Source organism: Phodopus roborovskii, unplaced genomic scaffold (genome assembly GCF_943737965.1).
Source record: "Phodopus roborovskii unplaced genomic scaffold, PHOROB, whole genome shotgun sequence".
Taxonomy (NCBI): domain Eukaryota; kingdom Metazoa; phylum Chordata; class Mammalia; order Rodentia; family Cricetidae; genus Phodopus; species Phodopus roborovskii.
The window spans coordinates 4,425,096-4,441,957 of NW_026126482.1; the positions used below are offsets into that span (position 1 = coordinate 4,425,096).

Below are 16,862 nucleotides of genomic sequence, written 5' to 3' on the forward strand. Positions count from 1 at the left end.
CCTCCCACTACTGTGACTGAGCATTCTGGCTGAGACACTCTTCCTGAATGAGTGGGACAGAGAACTGCAAGCTTGGAAACAAGCGCGTCACCATCCCGCGCTCTGATGAACTGATTACCCTTCTCTGTGATGACACAGATGAGACCAGCCTCCCTCAATCAGTGTGCTCACACATAAGAAACACCTGACCTTCGGTGTTCTTGGAATTTGCACCATTTGATCGAACGCGCATCCAAATTCCTTCCTTGTGGCAAGAAGTCAGTTATTTTTCTGTTAGTTTTTGTTTCAAGGCTTCCCTAGAAAGAGACCAGTATTATTCCTAACCTCTACTCTGCCTCCACGCAGGTTTGCCTGCTCACGAAGAGATTTTTCTGTACTTAGGATTGAATTCCAGTGACATCGGCATGGGGGATCAAGTTCACCTGAGATGAGCCTTTATTTCAGGCCTGTAAGCTAAATGGGATACGGCGGTCACCGGATGCCTTCAGCTAACCCCATGCTGTCTGGAGCCACGCGGTCTCTACCTGCTTTCCCATGCTAAGCTCTCCATGACCCTCCTGGTGGTTGCCAAACCAATTGGAGGACATCATTTTAATCATTATTACGATTTGCTATCCTGGATGAATCAGTGGAATTTTCTGGAAGGGTGTTTGAATAGCTCCTTCAACAGATCCTTATGAAGTGGAGCTCATTAGCAATGCAGAATCGCCAGCTCCTTCCCTTCACTCATATCTGCAGTTTTGCAAGGTCCCACGGGGACAGAGTCAGGTTTGGGAAATCCCAGTCTACACCTTGCAAAGTTTTGCTGGGGTCAAAAGGTCCCAGTGGGCATCAAACCCAACTACTCTCCAATAAAACAAAACAGTAGCTAGATACCCAAATCCTGAGAGCAACGTGTCTCTGGCCGCAGCTACAAAAAAAAAAAAAAAAAAAAAAAAAAAAAAAGTTATAAAAACTGTGAAGTTGGTTCCACTTGCAGTGACGTATGTCTGCTCCACGGCAAAAAAGAGCGCAGACGGGGAGCTACCTCAGACATTAGGAGTTCATCCTCACCCACCCTTTCTAAGAAATGAGCGCTGACTATATGTTCTTCGCAAAGGCTAGATTCTAGAGGTTTGCACAGTGACATGGCAGAATTCCATTGAGCCCAAGCCTCTGGATAAACAGGAGGAAGAATCCTGTGTGCGATGAAGGGATTAAGAGGAATCCAGCGTGCAATAAATGGATTAGGAGAAACCCAGTGAGAGGACGAGCCTCTGTTTTATATGCTCGGTGCCTAGCTGAAAGCAGGCACAGGCACCTGCCTATCCGCTATTGGTTCAGCAGCAGACCTCTCAGACATGCTTGGCTCCACAGATGCCTTCTAAGTAGCTACTAACACACCCCCCACCTCCATCCCCGCCCCCCCCCAGACAGAGAGAAAATCACGCCCTCATGTAACAAAAGCAAAGCAATGTGGAACAAAACAAAAAACACTGGACGCTATATAATTGGTCAGCTCTGGCTCAGACCTGGGGTTAAAAGTCAGACGAGAAATGCTGCAACATGAAAAATAAAAGACCCAGAGACCGAAACTGGGATTCAAGCTTCAAGCCCAAGACCAGAGAAGCAAAGCAGCCAGCCGCTAGCTTCTTACCTCTCCCTGAGGCTGAAAGGGCTGACCCTGTCTCCATGAGCTCTCACCAAGCCCCAGCCTGCTGCCTCTCCCCAGCATGGCTGGAGAATCAATGCCTTCCTAATCTCAATGTGGCTGGAGATTGAGTGTCAGCTCTGAGACCCCGTTCCTGTCTTAAATACCTCTCCTGAGTCCTGGGATTAAAGGCATGAGCTCTGTTTCTCTTTTAGACTGATGCAATCTTGGGTAGCCCTGGGTGGCCTTGAACTCATGGAGATCTGTCTACGTTTGTCTCCCCAGTCCTGGGAGTAAAGGTGTGCTCCACCACTGCCTGGCTTCTGTGGCTAACTAGTATGGCTGCTTTGCTGTTTTGATCTCTAGTGGCTTTAATAAATCACAAACAATAGATCACCGCCGAACACCAGCTCAGGGGCTTCTCCATGTCTAAGCACCCTTTTTACAGAAGTCAAGCAAGTAAGCTTAAGATTCCAAATCCAGACACCAGGTCTGAAGAAATCATTTAGAGAGGAGGTCAGGGACAGGAGTCGGTCCAGAGGTTCAAATCCTTTGTTCTAGTCACCTACACTTTCCCACACATCTTCAGCCAGGTCCTGCCTAGTACTGAGGAAGGGAAGTTCGTGGGATCTGGAAGTTCATGGGATCTAGAACCTGGAGAGAAAGCTGGAGTTAGGAAACAATGGTCGGTGCTTCGGCTTACTGCTGACCGGTGGTTTGAGCAAGCACTTTCTTGTATTGAGAAGAGTGGCCGAACCCTACACACTACCCCCTACCCCCACAGTCCCAAGAAATCATTGTATCTGCATTGTTTCTCAGACCTCCAGAAAGAGCTGACATATTCGAACGGGCATCTTCTGGTTTTAAAGTAACCAGCATGAAAGTGAATGGGAGTCATTCAGAGGCAGAATTCACAAAGAAACTGGCTAAAATCTGTTCCCATGTCATCTAGTTCCCCCAGAGGGGAGAACAAGGCCCTACTAAGTGATCTTCAGGAAGTTCTGTGAGCTGCTCTCACCCGGCAGTCCCCGACAGGACCACTCTGAGGGCATCCATCTATCGTGCTCCCTGGAAGTGGCAGGCTCAGACGACCAGGCCTGATGACAGCCAAGGAGTCAGGTCAAGGGATCTTGGGTATTCCCGTGGGACCATGTGATACCAACAAGGGAGTGAGTGTCTGCAGCACTCTCGTGTCCTAGGTCCCCTGGGGATACAGAAGGATCCGGAAGACATGAAGCTCCTCATGGAAAGGGAGTCCGTCTTGCTAGCTAAAGGAGAGATGAGCTTGCTCCTGTCACTACAACTATAGAAAAACAGGATTTGCAAGAACACAGGAAGGCGTCCAGGGAAGAAAGTCCGCTAATACCAAGTCTGAAGGGCTCCAAGCGACTGTCCTCCTCCACATCATCCTAGGGAACAGAAGGGCTAAAGCCTCAGTATATTCCAGGTCTAACCCCCAGCTGAACTTGGCAAGAAGTAGGGGAATCTGAGCAAGATATCAAACCCAGTCTTAGTTTCTAGCTCCAATATGATAAACTGTTTTTAAATTTATGTTTATTTTGTGTGTATTGGTATTTTTCCCACAGGTATGTCTGCCATGTGTATGTTTGGTGCTCACAGAGGCCAGAAGAGGATGTAGCATCCCCTGGAACTGGAGTTACTGACAGGTGTGAGCCGCCATGTGGGTGCTGGGAATTGAACCCATGTCCTCTGGTGTAGCAGCCAGTGCTCTTAACTGCTGAGCCATTTCTCCAGACCAGGACAAACTTTTTCAACAGGGATTCCTTCTGTGGCCCAGAACACCTGGAAAACTATCTGCCACTCACTAAGGAGCAGGCGCTCACCCGTGGGTGCTGCCTGGATATCTTTAAAAGGGAGGTGCCAAAGGCTCACCTGAGAACCACTGAGTCAGAACAGCTGAGGTCAAGCCTCCGGAAGCACTCTAAACTGCAGTAAGACAAAAGTCCCGCCTGAAAGTCTCCAGCAGACGCTGATGCTGGGCGTCAAGGACAAACTGCTCCTGGGAACCGATTTTACAGGAGCGTGAAAACCAAAGATAAAATAAAACTAGCATGATTTCCGAAAGCTGTGCTCCACAGCGCACCAGGCAGACAACACGGTTTTATTCAGCAGCTGGAAGCTGCATCCTCCACTCTGAACACTGCCCAAGCCAGCCAGAGCCAGGTTCAGTTCTTAAAGGCAGGACCCAAAATGGCCAACTGCAATGCCTGGGACCTAGCAAAACTTCCTTCTCTCTTTCATGAACTGGTCCAGGTTTTCAGTAGCTAACATCTGGGACAGGACCTGGGTCTTGTGGACACCTATAAACCAGACAGATGTCACTGGGTACATCACCCTGGGGTGGGGGCGGGTATCCCTGTAGTCAGGTACTATGGTCCAAAGACACTTTATGGAGACCTTGCCTTGTTGGGTTTCTCTGGTGCCAACCTCACACCCTCGGGCCTCACACATGGCACCCTGGGCCTGAGAAGACCAGTTGCTCCTCTAACTACATCACAATGAACTAGGGCTGTCCATACTTGGACTTTCTTCCCTCCATTCCTTTATAATCATCAAAACTACCACCAGTGGAATTAGATTAATTCTCACCGCACAGATTTGTGAGAGCTAATGGCCACAGATCACTACCCGATGGCAGCAGAAATGTGGAAGGAATAAGAAGTCTGGCTTGACCTTCTGTTGTCCTTGATGTGGAATGCAACACCAGGGATATGATGGCTGTATTCTCTTTTCTCTGTTGTTTCTTTAATTTTAAGGGGGTTAGGAAGGAATGGAATCGATTCTAAGGGAGGTTGTTATCTGAATGATATGACTCTGAACCTCATAAATACCCAGCAAGACTCCATCCCACAGTTGACTGAGGCCAATCTCCAATTAGTCACGTTGGTTTATGGCTCACTAGGGTCATCTATATCTACTGTCACCCAAGACCAAGTCCCCATAATTTTATCTTTCATTTATTATTCCTTGATTGCTGGACTTTGAGTAAACAGTTAAAGACAGAAATAAATGAGTCTCTTCCTGAAAGCACATATTAACAGTTTGCTTGCGTTTCCTTTTCTATCGTGTGTGCGTGCCAACCCATGCACATGCTCGGTGTTGTAGATCTGTGCTCTCTGTATGAATGCACAAAGGGCCAGAGGATCCCAGGAGTCTCCCTCGATCGCTCTCCATCTTACGTCTTGAAACAGGATCCTTTATCGAGTCTGAAACTCCCCTTTTTAGTTAGGTGGCGTGGCCCTAACTGTTAGGGTCCACCTGTCTCTGTCCCCAGCTCTGGGGTGGAAAGCACGTGAGGCCATGACTAGCTCTTCCACGGATGCTGGGCATTTAAACCCGGTACGTCTGCTCTCACAGAAAGCACACTTACCTTCCTGAACCATCTTCTCCACCCCATAAGTTTATTTTAAAGACATAATAAAAAACGGGTAAGTGAGGACCAGGGACGAGGAGGAGGGGGAACAACTTTGCAAAATTCAGCTTAATTTAGGGCCCAGGCACCTGCTTAGTCTGATTACCTAAGTTCCATCCCCAGGGTCCAATTGGTGGAAAAAGAGAAATGACTCCTATGAGTAATCCTTACACACACACACACTCACACATACACACATACCACACACACACAGACACACCACACACACCAGGCACAGACACACCACACACACACACACTCACACCAGGCACAGACACACCACACACACACACACACACACTCACACACACACACACCAGGCACAGACACACCACACACACACACACACACTGACACACACACTCACATACACACACACAGACACTCACACAGACATACACTCTCTCTCACACACATATACACAAAGTATAATAAAAATTTAGTTGGATTTTACTTTTTATAAATAAATAATTGAGAGACCCCCCCCCCACCAAGTTATGACCAAGCCAGGAAACAAAACTAACAACTGATACATTAAAAAAGAGGCCACATAGGTAAGAGAAGTTTAGTCCAGCCAAATATTAGCAACATGGGGGAATGCTCAAAGGAAATCACAGCTAAAATTGGCCCTTCAGTGTATGAATTTCAAAGGACACAGACCTGTTTTGCAGAACTTTCAAATTCTGGGCCTTTACATGAATCAAGTTCCAGCCCAAAGAACTTCAAAAAGCTGTTGGTGGCAAAATCCAAATACAGCTTAAAGTTGGGTGAATTCTAAGACAGCAGTACCCTGTTCATTTTTCACGTGACAGATAGACCCCAGTAACAGAAGATGTCATCATTGGCAAGTCTGGGCAGAATTTTCCAGAAACTTTCTGTCTGCAGCTTTTCTATAAACCTAAAATTACTCACAAATAAAAATTTTACTGAAGAGCAAACATAAAGCTGTGGTCCCAAGTTGGAGTGCCATTCCCACAAAGACACAGAAAGCAGCAGCTTGCCCATCTAGAGGTTTACCACAGCCAACATAGGCAAGCAGCTGAACTCTCAATTAAGAGGAAAATTTAATGGGGATGACTACCAACAGCCAGGGGTGTATAGGCAGTGTTTCCTAGTACCATTTGTTTTATGTACCCCTGCAGGGCTTTTGGTAAATCAAACTGACATAATTTAAATTACATTTTGAGCATGCTCAGGATGCCTGTATGTTTAGGAGACATTGGGAAAACACCCAGCAAAGGGGAGGCTCTCACATAGATGCATGACTGCACTCTTATTTATTGCTAAACAAATACTCTTTGCAGGAATGAAGGTAGTTTTGCACGGATCACCTTTGCCCACAACAATGCCTTGGGAGTCCGCCCGGGAGAACCTGTGCAAACAGCCCATTGCCTCAGATTCCCACAGCTCTCCTCCCCTTTTGCTCAGCCACATGACTTACAGGACTTAGACTAACTCACATGCAGGTCTCAACATCACAAAGCAGGCCCCTACAACAGAGCAATCACCCCAGCAGCAAGAAGGAGAGGACAAGGCACTCTTCTGAAGTGGCGGAGCTGTGGCAATTGTCACTCCATCACCGGAACCCTGACTGACAGAAGCTTTCCTGATGGTTAGTCAGGGCCATCTCCTCCCAGATAAAAGGATTGCTCACCATAGCCGGGTAAACAAAATCCATAGTATTGGTTTCTCATCATAAATATGAAGGTGGGATTCTGACCCCAAATGGATACCAGGGTCAAAAATACATCTTGAATATTTTACGAGCCAACCAGTTACTCTACTCTTGGTTTTTCATGGGATTTAGCACTTGACCTGAGATCTCATCAAGCATGGAAGCAATGATGCGAAAAATCTTCTCATGACCTATGGACACCCTCCATCAGTACTGTCGTGGAACCCTCTCGTGACCTATGGACACTCTCCATCAGTACTGCCGTGGAACCCTCTCGTGACCTATGGACACCCTCCATCAGTACTGCCGTGGAACCCTCTCGTGACCTATCGACACCCTCCATCAGTACTGCTGTGTAAAACTGGTCACTGCGCAGCCCCCTTCCTTGACACAGCTTCACTTTAGACTCATGGCCTTCACCGTTAAGAGGAACCATCTCAACAAAGTCTTCAAGTTCCTAGCCGTCTACACTCCACACTCGCCATGAGGCACACATCTGCTGTGCCACTAATGCCAGGTGGCTTCAGACCCAGGACCTTATTGTGCCACTCTACCCTTTCCCCAGGTGCAAAACCTCCAGGTGCTCACCATAATCAATCCCAGGCCGGCCCATGAAGTGAGCAGAAATCTGTCTCTCGTCTTTTCCATACTCGTTCTTGGCCATCAGAGTGTAGTCTCCATTATTCATATGAGTGGGATTATCCAGCTGGAGGCAGCCATGGTACTCCGTGTGGTTGGTAACATGAATTTTAGTACAGATGTATTTGGATTCGTTCAATATTGCCCCGTTATAAAACCACTGAAGCGCTGGCTTGGGGTTGCCTCTCACAGTGAATGGAATGCACCAGTGGTGGTCTGAGGTTGGAGATTCGAGAAAGGTGATAGTCGGTGCGACTAAATGAAAAGAGAAAGAGTTAATAGCACCAGAAAGCTTGGAATCTTCCCCTTGAGCTCTGTGTTATTAAGAAGGGCTCTTATTTGACCATCATTTAATTTAAGAAAACCCACAATCTGAGACCTAGGTCAATCATTTTGTATCATCTGACTGTTTGAACTCCCTTCCAGGAGCTTCAGGGAGCAACTTAGCCCTCTCTGCTCACGATTCACACAACAGGCAAGACTCTACGGTAGGAAGTGTTCATTTGATGTCTACGTTGGCTTTGTTCATGCACACACACATGCACACACACCTTAATATCATATGGATTCATCATAAATAATGAGACAATTTTTCATTAGTAATTCTTCCTTAAATAATTAAAATTTCTATAAGAATCCCTAACTTTGGAAATGTCTCCTGAGTCTCTGATCCAATAGGACACAGTAAAATGGATCCGACTCATTCATCCACAGTGAATGTTGCTGCTGTCACTAATTGGTCAGCATGAAGAATGAGAAGCTTAAAACTTCTGTTGCAAATATGCTTTTAGATGTGCTGAACCAGAGTGTGGTCCCGTTTTACTAGATTCTGAATGCCCATGTTTTAATCCCTGAAATGTCTGAGGTCTAATTTGAGCTTGACAAACAGCCTGGCAATTATCCAACTTTAAATGTAGGAAGCACCTTTACACAGACTCCTCGGGACGGGAACCAGGGGCTGACACAAAAGCCTGAGCTATACTCTGAGGTCACCAACTTCCCCGGAGACGAAGGTGGGACACCTGCCACTCCCTATGGGAACACACTGCTCTCACTACGTACAATGCACAGTGAGGTTCACGGAATCTTGATCTTCTCCTACGAGGTTTTCTGCCACACAAGAGATTTGCTTCCCGCTGTCATCAGATGAAATGTTCGTTATCCTTAGGGAGCCCTGTGTGTGGCCCGTTTCATTCTACAAATAAATTAACAGACAAAAAAAAATACCTTGATTAGAATCGATCCCAAAGTATCCACATTTCTTCCTTAAGTAGAGTATACACACACATGCACACACACTTACACACACACACGCGCACACGCATTCTCTTACACACACATAAACACTCATGTAAATATACTTACACACTCTCTAACACACACTTGTACACACAAGCTTACACATATATACACACTTGTACCAAACATACACACATATATACACATTATATACACTCTTACACACACATACATACATACACAGACACACTTTCTTACAGGTTCCAGAGTCAAATAAGCATAAGTTATTTTCTCGCTCTGGGTTCCAATTGCTCCATGTGTGTTTGACTAAATTCCTGGATTCTTACCTACCTTCCTCCAAGGGCAAAGACTACAGCACTGTCTGTCACTTCCTTGCTCAGAATGGCACAGAATGCATTATTACCTAAAGAGTCTCCTCCAATCTGATGTAGGCAGATAACTAAAATGTAATCTTGAATTAGCCTTACCTAATTAAGAATAAATAGTAATAAATTACATTAAAAATTCATTGTATTGGGAGGCAGAGGAAGGTAGATCTCTGTGAGTTTGAGACCAGCCTCACCTACATAGCTAGTTCCAGAACAGGCTCCAAGGCTACATAGAGAAACCCTGTCTCAAAAAACCAAAACAAACAAACAAACAAAAAAAAAAACATTTTAAATGCCTACATATGGACCCATAAAATACTGGGTAGTTTTGATGGTTGGTAAAGATGATCAACTTGGCGATTCAGGGTCACCTGGGATGGAACCTCAAAGAACAGCTGTTGGGGTTAGGTGAGGCTTCTTAACCACATTAACTACAGTGGGATTTTCCGCCCTAAATGTGAGCGATGCAGGTCAAACTATTTTGATTTTGAACTGATGAAAAAAACGAGTTGATACATGCATGCATTAATTCCCTGTCCCCTGCTCTTGATTGTGAACTTAACATGACCGGCTCCTTCAAGCTCCTGAGGCTGAGACTTCCCAGCTGTGAACCCTTTTCCTTTATGTCAATCTGGTCTGGGCCTTTTCATCACAGCGACAAAAAGGAATCCAAGAGAGTGGCCATCAGCATGCCTAACATGATCTCCCCATTGTCACACAAGACAGAACTAAATGCATGCCTTACCATGTGTTTGGAAACCAAATTCCCAACATCCCAGGACAGCGTCGGGAGTGGGTCACCCCCTACACTGCAGGAAAGTGTGACAGAGCTTCCTTCTTCCACGGTAAGGTTAGGGGCAGCCAGGCGTGCAGACGGCAGACCTACAAAAGAGGAACACACACAGAAACACACGGTTACAGCCAGAATCACATGGGAGGACACACCTATGTGTTCACAGAGACCCCCCCCTTTTTTTTTTCCCGGTGACTCATTTCAGTCTAGAAACATACCATCAGACCTAGAGTTCAGGAGAATCAGACTGTGAAGGAAAACATGGTCATTCTCAAGGATGACCATGTTAGAATCCTCTAAGCCTAGTTAGAATTAAATTGAGCATCTTGTTCATAATAATAATGAGAAGTTATAGGAATCCTTATCACAATGAAAAATTCTTTGTTTTAAAATTTAAAAACCTTAAAAATGTATTTGTTGTCAGGGGAAATTGTGAACATTACACATTTTTTTTTTTTATCTTTTCAGTGATGTATTTTTTACTTTATATTCCAAGAGCGAGACGGTTTTTATTTTAATCCCTGCCGTTTCCATTTCTTCAGGCAGTCTCTCCTCCCAGGTGTGCACAGTGCCTCCCACAGCCAAAAATCACAGTACACTCTTCCTAGAGCAGGGCTTGGAGGGCTAACAGTGCACTGGTTCTGCCAATCAAAGCAGCGCCCCACTTGATATGAGGACAATTTAGAGGAACTATGTTCACCCCAACAGCCAAGTCTGACACTGACGAATCATTGTCTAAGAAGCAACTCAGAGATCAGAAAAGGCAGCTCATCTGCAATCATTCCTAAATTATAATTAACCCATCTATTTGCTGGCAACTGGACCGCCATGTTTCATACACAAACTCTTCATTACTAACCAACCCTCACTGGCTAAGCCACTTTAGGATTGACATCACACCACACAATATTTGTGCATGGCGTATCTCATGGTGTTTTGACCTCTGGGAGAGGACACCCTAATAAAATCTGGCTCTCGGGGACTCTTGGAACCTCCTTGCAGTGTATCTTCCCCAAGAGAGGAACGTTACATCCCTTGGTGGTTTCAAAGAGCCCAGGCTATCCCGAGTTTCACAAGGCAAAGAAGCACACAACAACGGTTAAGAGAAAGGCAGCACAGACAACAAAACCAGGCCTCAGATAGTGAACTCCATTCACAGAAACTATGTGAATTGGGAAGCAGGTCAAGACAGACAGACAGACAAAAAGACAGACAGACCACCATTAAAGTAAGTGGTGTGGTCTGGGTGACTTCTTAAAAGCACATGTTTTCTTTATTTTTAGCCTAGCATGTAGTCTTGTCATTTAAAGAGTCTGTAATCGTGTGACACTTGTTGTCGCAGATACCGAAGCTACTGGGCGAGGAGAAGTCGGGCGTCACCTGCACACCGTGGCTTCCTGTCCAAGGACACCATTTCATCTATTTGCGTGTCCTCTTTACTACTGATCTCCCTGACAAATAGTATGCTCGCACTCCTATTTGTTGGCTTTTCGGTTGCAGAATTACCTAGCGACCTCCTGCCAGGAGAGAGCTAGAGTCTATGCCCATCTGCGCACCAGCCTTTCTTTCCCACCTGTCCACTCCAGACTCGGCACAGCTACATCTTTGCATGGTTCCACATGCTGAGCAGTCACCTTATCTACTGGGGACGTAAATTCTGTCGTGATGTGTCAACCGTACTGACAGCTGGACTGTCTAAAACCCATAGAACCTATCCAGTTTTGTGGAAGAGACCGTTCCAATTACTCAGTCCGATGGAAGAATTATTGGACATTGTCCCAACACCCTGCTTCAATGATACAAAAGTCTATAAATATTAAAAAGAAAATCAATATGTAAACCCATCGTGCTGTCTATGAATGCCGTAGCCTCAAATCTACCTGGAGCCTCTCAGAACCTTTGTTCTATTCTCTTTACAGAATGCATCTCCCATTTCCCCCTGAGGGAGGAGGCTCACATCACCTGGACCTTGGAGAGCAGAAAGCATGTTGACTATGAATATGCAGCCGGCTTTCAGCCACTGTCTGTCATGGTGCCGCCCACGTGTTGCACTTGTGAAAAATGAAAGACCCAGAGACTGACACTGGAGTTCAAGCTTCAAGCGGAAGATCAGAAGAGCAAAGCAGCCGGCCACTAGCTCTCACTCTACCTCAGACTGAAAGGTTATCCTGGCTCCACCAAACTTCAGCCTGTAACATCTCTTCAGAGTGCTGGAGAATCCTGAGACTTCAATGTCTTCCTATCCTCACTGTGGATGGAGAATGAATGAATGCCTGATACTGAGACCTTGCTCCTGCATTATGTGCCTCCCTAATGCCAGGATTAAAGGCGTGTGATCCCAGGTGCTGAGGTCTTCTTTATGTGAGCTGATGCTCTTTAGGACTGGATCAATCTTGTGTAGATGTATCTGTTATTTTAAATGTTCTCAGTAGAGAAATGTTAAAATGGGCTTCCATAAGATAAGATACGTCATAACCTTAACTATTCCCATAAAATTGCCATAAAAAGGCTTAGTTTCCCATAAAATATGGCTTAGTCTTCTTTTCCGACCGCAGTTTAGAAGACTAAGGATGCTAATTTTGAGTAGTAGCAATGGTAACATTTTCTAGGCGCGTTTAAAACCTTGCTCTCATCCAGTGTGTTACCTTATCAAATCCTTATACCTAACTCTGATGACAAATACTTCCCATTTGTTTGAGTAATGATGTCTGTGAGTGTTATAAGAATCAAGCACATCTTTCAAAGCTGCCCAAGTCAATGTAGACTGAGATTTTGCCCCATAATAAAAGGGCCTCCAGAGTTGCTCACATTCACCGTGGTGCAAACCACACATACCATACCACATCCGTGATCTGAGAATTTGGTTCATTTGAGAAGAGTTCTGTGACATTTTGTGAAGGAAGGATGAGTCTCCTTACTATAAACTGATCGTCTTGCCCTGCCACAGGAGTTCCCAAAGGAATCTGCGCAGCATTGGCCACGCTTAGATCTTTTGACTGTACAGTCTCCTGCAAACAGGAGAGCACCTGTCTCCAGCACTGGTGGGCTGGCCAAGACCCAATAATGGGAAAAACAATCTGTACTTGAAATATCACTTGAGGCGTAATTAGCGCAATAAAAATGAATTGGGAAGCATGGGCCGCCAAGGCGGGGTAACCCCCTCTTGCCAGGCAGTGCTCCCTGGCCTAATAAGATTTGAACTCAGCACAAGCACACAGCGAAGCCCAACAACTCTTCCAAAGGCCGCTAGCACTGCCACAGGCCTGATTGCAAACATCAGGTCACCTCCCTTCTGGGAAGAGAGCGTCACTGGACATGAGAAACAGCCAGTGTCCCCAGCACACAGATACCTCCAGGTCCATGCTCTTGACCTGCATTTGTCCAGGAAAAAAGTGTTCGCCTGCCATGGAAGCTGGACAGAAAACACCAGCTGGTCAAAAACAAGGGACCTTGTCACAAATGCAGCTCCTTTGCCGCGCAGTATGGGGTGAACCCAGAGGGTTTGGGTCTATAACCCTCCCTGCTTCCCAGAGAGCACAGTTTGAATAGAAGAGGTTTAGACAGTGGGTGTTAGACAGTTGTCCACTATGCCTTGGTTTCTACAACTAGTATTCTTAAACTCAACAGGGGCCTGATTCTTGTGTGTTCTGGGAGAATGTAAAACCTTGAGATTCCCAGGAAGCGAGGCAGGAATGAGGGCGAGAGGCAGAGGCAAATGCAAGACTAAAAAAGGAAAAAGTGGGAGCTATAGAAAACTGGGTGTTGGTATGCATTGCCCTATAGCAGCCCTCAGCAGCCTCCCTCTCTGAAAAACAACTCATGAAGCAAAAGATGAATCTGTACAACCCATCAGCATAAGGATCCATTTGTAGGATCCGTTTCATCCTTCAGAAACTTGGTCCACGGCACCCCACATTCGGTTAATGTGGTAATTGCAGGAATATATCTGTCACCTCACAACAGGTCATTTTTCTGGAGTTTACAGGGGTTGTGCAGAGAAACAGACCAGAATCTGTGTCGCAGCATGGATAAATATATGGTCATTTGTTGCAGGTTGGGACCCTCCGTAAAATCCTGCTGGGCATTTGACTGTTAATAGCAATGGTGCTAAACCTCAGACCTGCCCCGGCTTGACTGATCAGTACAAAGTCATGAGAAGCAAGGGAAGGAGGCTCTCTTCAGTGTGATGGGGACAGACGTTCCCTGGAAGATTGAGCTGAGCACCCTGAATGCAGGGTCGAAGGTGGAACTGCCACATTAGACCCCCCCCCACCCTGCCAGTCTAGCAGAGAAGAGCGAATATCAGCCCTCTCACAAAGGCTGCTCTTGAGCACCACAGACATTTCGGTCTAAGAAAAAGGGGATTTGGGATTGCCGAGATGACCCAGTGGGTTAAGCTACTTGCCTGATGACCTGAGCCCAGTCTCTAGCTTCAGCTGGCAGGAGACAACTGATTCCTGTAAACTCTTCTGAAGTCCATCCACACGCCATGCCATGCGTAACTTGCAGACCCAGAGAGGAGACATGGGCTGACACACGGTAAGGCCCAAAGACAACATGAGCAGTAGGGCTGTGCCGGGGCTGTATCTGATCTGGAATTAGGGCCATGGGCATGCAGGGAATTCTACAACACAGTGATGGAAGCCGGGGGCTCGGGGAGGAAGCCTCATGTATCCTCATGAAAGGTCCACGTCCACAGGGAGAGGGACTTCCACAGCTCCAGGAGAAGCTGCAGTCCAGGCAGGGGAACAAAGCTGACCCAGGACACTCAGGAGAAACAAAGTTTCACAGAGAGAAACGACAGCTGGGCTCTGCTACGGCTTAGTCTTTTCTGGACACGGAAAATGCATCCAGCAAAAGAAAAATGGTGAGATGAATTTTAAAAAAGAGAAAGAGAGAAAGGAAGAAAGAAAAGAAAGCAAGAGGAGGAAGGGAGGGAGAGGAGGGAGGAGAGGGAGGGGAGGGGAGGAAAAGGATGGAGGGAGGGGGAGGGGAGAGAGGGAGAGGAGGGAGGGAGGGGGAGGGGAGGGAGGAGAGGGGAAGGCTGGATGGAGGGAAGGGATTGAGGGAAGGAGGGGAGGGATGGGAGGGAGGAAGGGTAGGGAAGAGAGAGGAGGGAAGGGATTGAGGGAGGGGAGGGAGGAACCAATAAACTAATTCTAGACGTGCAAGTCCCAGTATGGAAACATAAAAAATGAAATTGTGAAAGAAGCGCAAGCCTAGCATGGAAGGGCTGAGGACAGCGAAGATCGGAAATTTATAGTTAAAACACTAAACATGGCGAACAAAGGGAGTATACTGAAAGCAGCAGGAGAGATACCCAGTCACGCATAAAGGCAGGCTCACCCGAACAGATCATTCTCAGGAGAGACCTTAAAAGGCAGGCAAAGGGTTTTAAGGTTTTTGTAAACCTTAAGAAATTTAGCACAATATATTTTCAATCTCAGAAAGCCAATGACTGCTAACCCAGATTGCCCTACCCAGCAAAAACAATCTCTCATAATTGAGGGAGAAAGAAAGATTTTCCATGATAAAAACAAGCTGAAGGAATTCATGACCTCTTAGCCGGCCCTAGAGAAGACAGGTTAAAAACTCCTCTGGGCTGAAGACTAAGATAAATATTTCCAACGAGCTTCGGGAAAGAAGAACCCACATGAACTGCAATCACACAGAGTGGGGATACAAAGCCCCAAGCACCATTAAAAAATGACAGGATTCAATATATACCTTTCAATAACCATAAATATCAATTGTGTCAATTACCCCAATCAAAAGACACAGTCCAGAAGGCCCAACTGAAAATAGCCTCGTTTACTTTGGTGCCTGCAAGACTGCGTGTCTTCATCAAAGACGGGCTCAATTTCAGGGTGAAAGGCTGGGAAAGGAATTCCAAGCAAACAGAACTAAGAAACAAGCAAATGTCACTGTTCTGACATGTGACAAATTAGACTCAAACCAAAACCAGTCATAAGTTACCAAGAAGGTCAGTTCATATTACTCAGGGAACAATTAACCCATGAAGAATTGCAATTCGAAACATGTAACACACTGAACAACATACCAAATTTCATTTAAAAAAAAAAAAAAAAAAAAAAAAACAAGTGCTCCTAGATGTAGTGGCAGATAAATCCCAACACAGGGAGGTTAGAGGACCTCACCATCCTGATCTCAATAGACGACTGGTCACCCTTTCACACATACCTTCCAGGAAAACAACGCTATTGATATGAAAACTGGGTGAAGAAAGACACAACAAAAGGAAAATTATAGCACAATTCCCCTGATGATCACAGCTGCAAAAATTATCAGGGGAAAAAAAAAAAAAAACCAAAGCAAGAAAACAAAACCTTGCAAACCAAATATATGCACACATCAAAAAGACCATTCAGTGTGATAAAGTTGACTTCGTTCCAGTGGTACAAAGGATGGCTCAACATTTACAAACCGGTAAATGGAATACATCACAGAAATAGACTCCAGGACAGACACCTCCTGATCATCTCCAAAGACGCAGAAATGGCTTTTGACAAAATACAGCACGGCTTTATAACAAAAGCCCCAACAGAGCTAGGAATAGGAAAACATAAAGGCTATATGTAACAAACCAATTACCATTATACCACATGAGGGGTTCCAAAGCGTTTTCACTAACACAGCGAGAGTCTTCATGCCCTCCACTCTTATTTAAAATAGTGCTTGAAGTATTAGTTAGAGCAATAAGACAAGAAAGGGGAAACAAAGATACAAATAAGAAAGCAAGAAGCTGAATTATCTCTATTTTTAGATGGCATACATGAGACCTTCAAAGACTTCCTCAGAACATTCTTAGAGCTGGTATTTTCAGCAAAGTAGCAGGACGGGAAAAAAAAAAAAAAATCAACCTCACTCACCATCAGGTGAGTGAAAATCAAGAACTCTATTCTACCTTGTTCCAGCCAGAATCACAGACATCGAGACAATGCATCCTAACAAACACCGCTGAGGATGTGGACCAAAGGGAACTCTCATGCACAGTCAGAGGGGATGCAGAGTGACCCAGCCACTGTGCACATAGCTATGGAGGC

General features: G+C 45.7%; 1 protein-coding gene across 1 annotated transcript in view; it reads right to left on the bottom strand.

Annotated features, from left to right (window-relative positions):
- Ntrk2 (neurotrophic receptor tyrosine kinase 2) overlaps window positions 1-16,862 on the bottom strand; it is a 320,583-nt gene that overhangs the window by 259,186 nt on the left and 44,535 nt on the right. The window contains exons 6-8 of the mRNA XM_051194182.1: window positions 9,751-9,887; window positions 8,440-8,572; window positions 7,327-7,632 (exon numbers count right to left, since the gene is read on the bottom strand). Coding sequence (XP_051050139.1) covers window positions 7,327-7,632; window positions 8,440-8,572; window positions 9,751-9,887 — 576 coding nt within the window. The remainder of the gene's footprint in view (window positions 1-7,326; window positions 7,633-8,439; window positions 8,573-9,750; window positions 9,888-16,862) is intronic.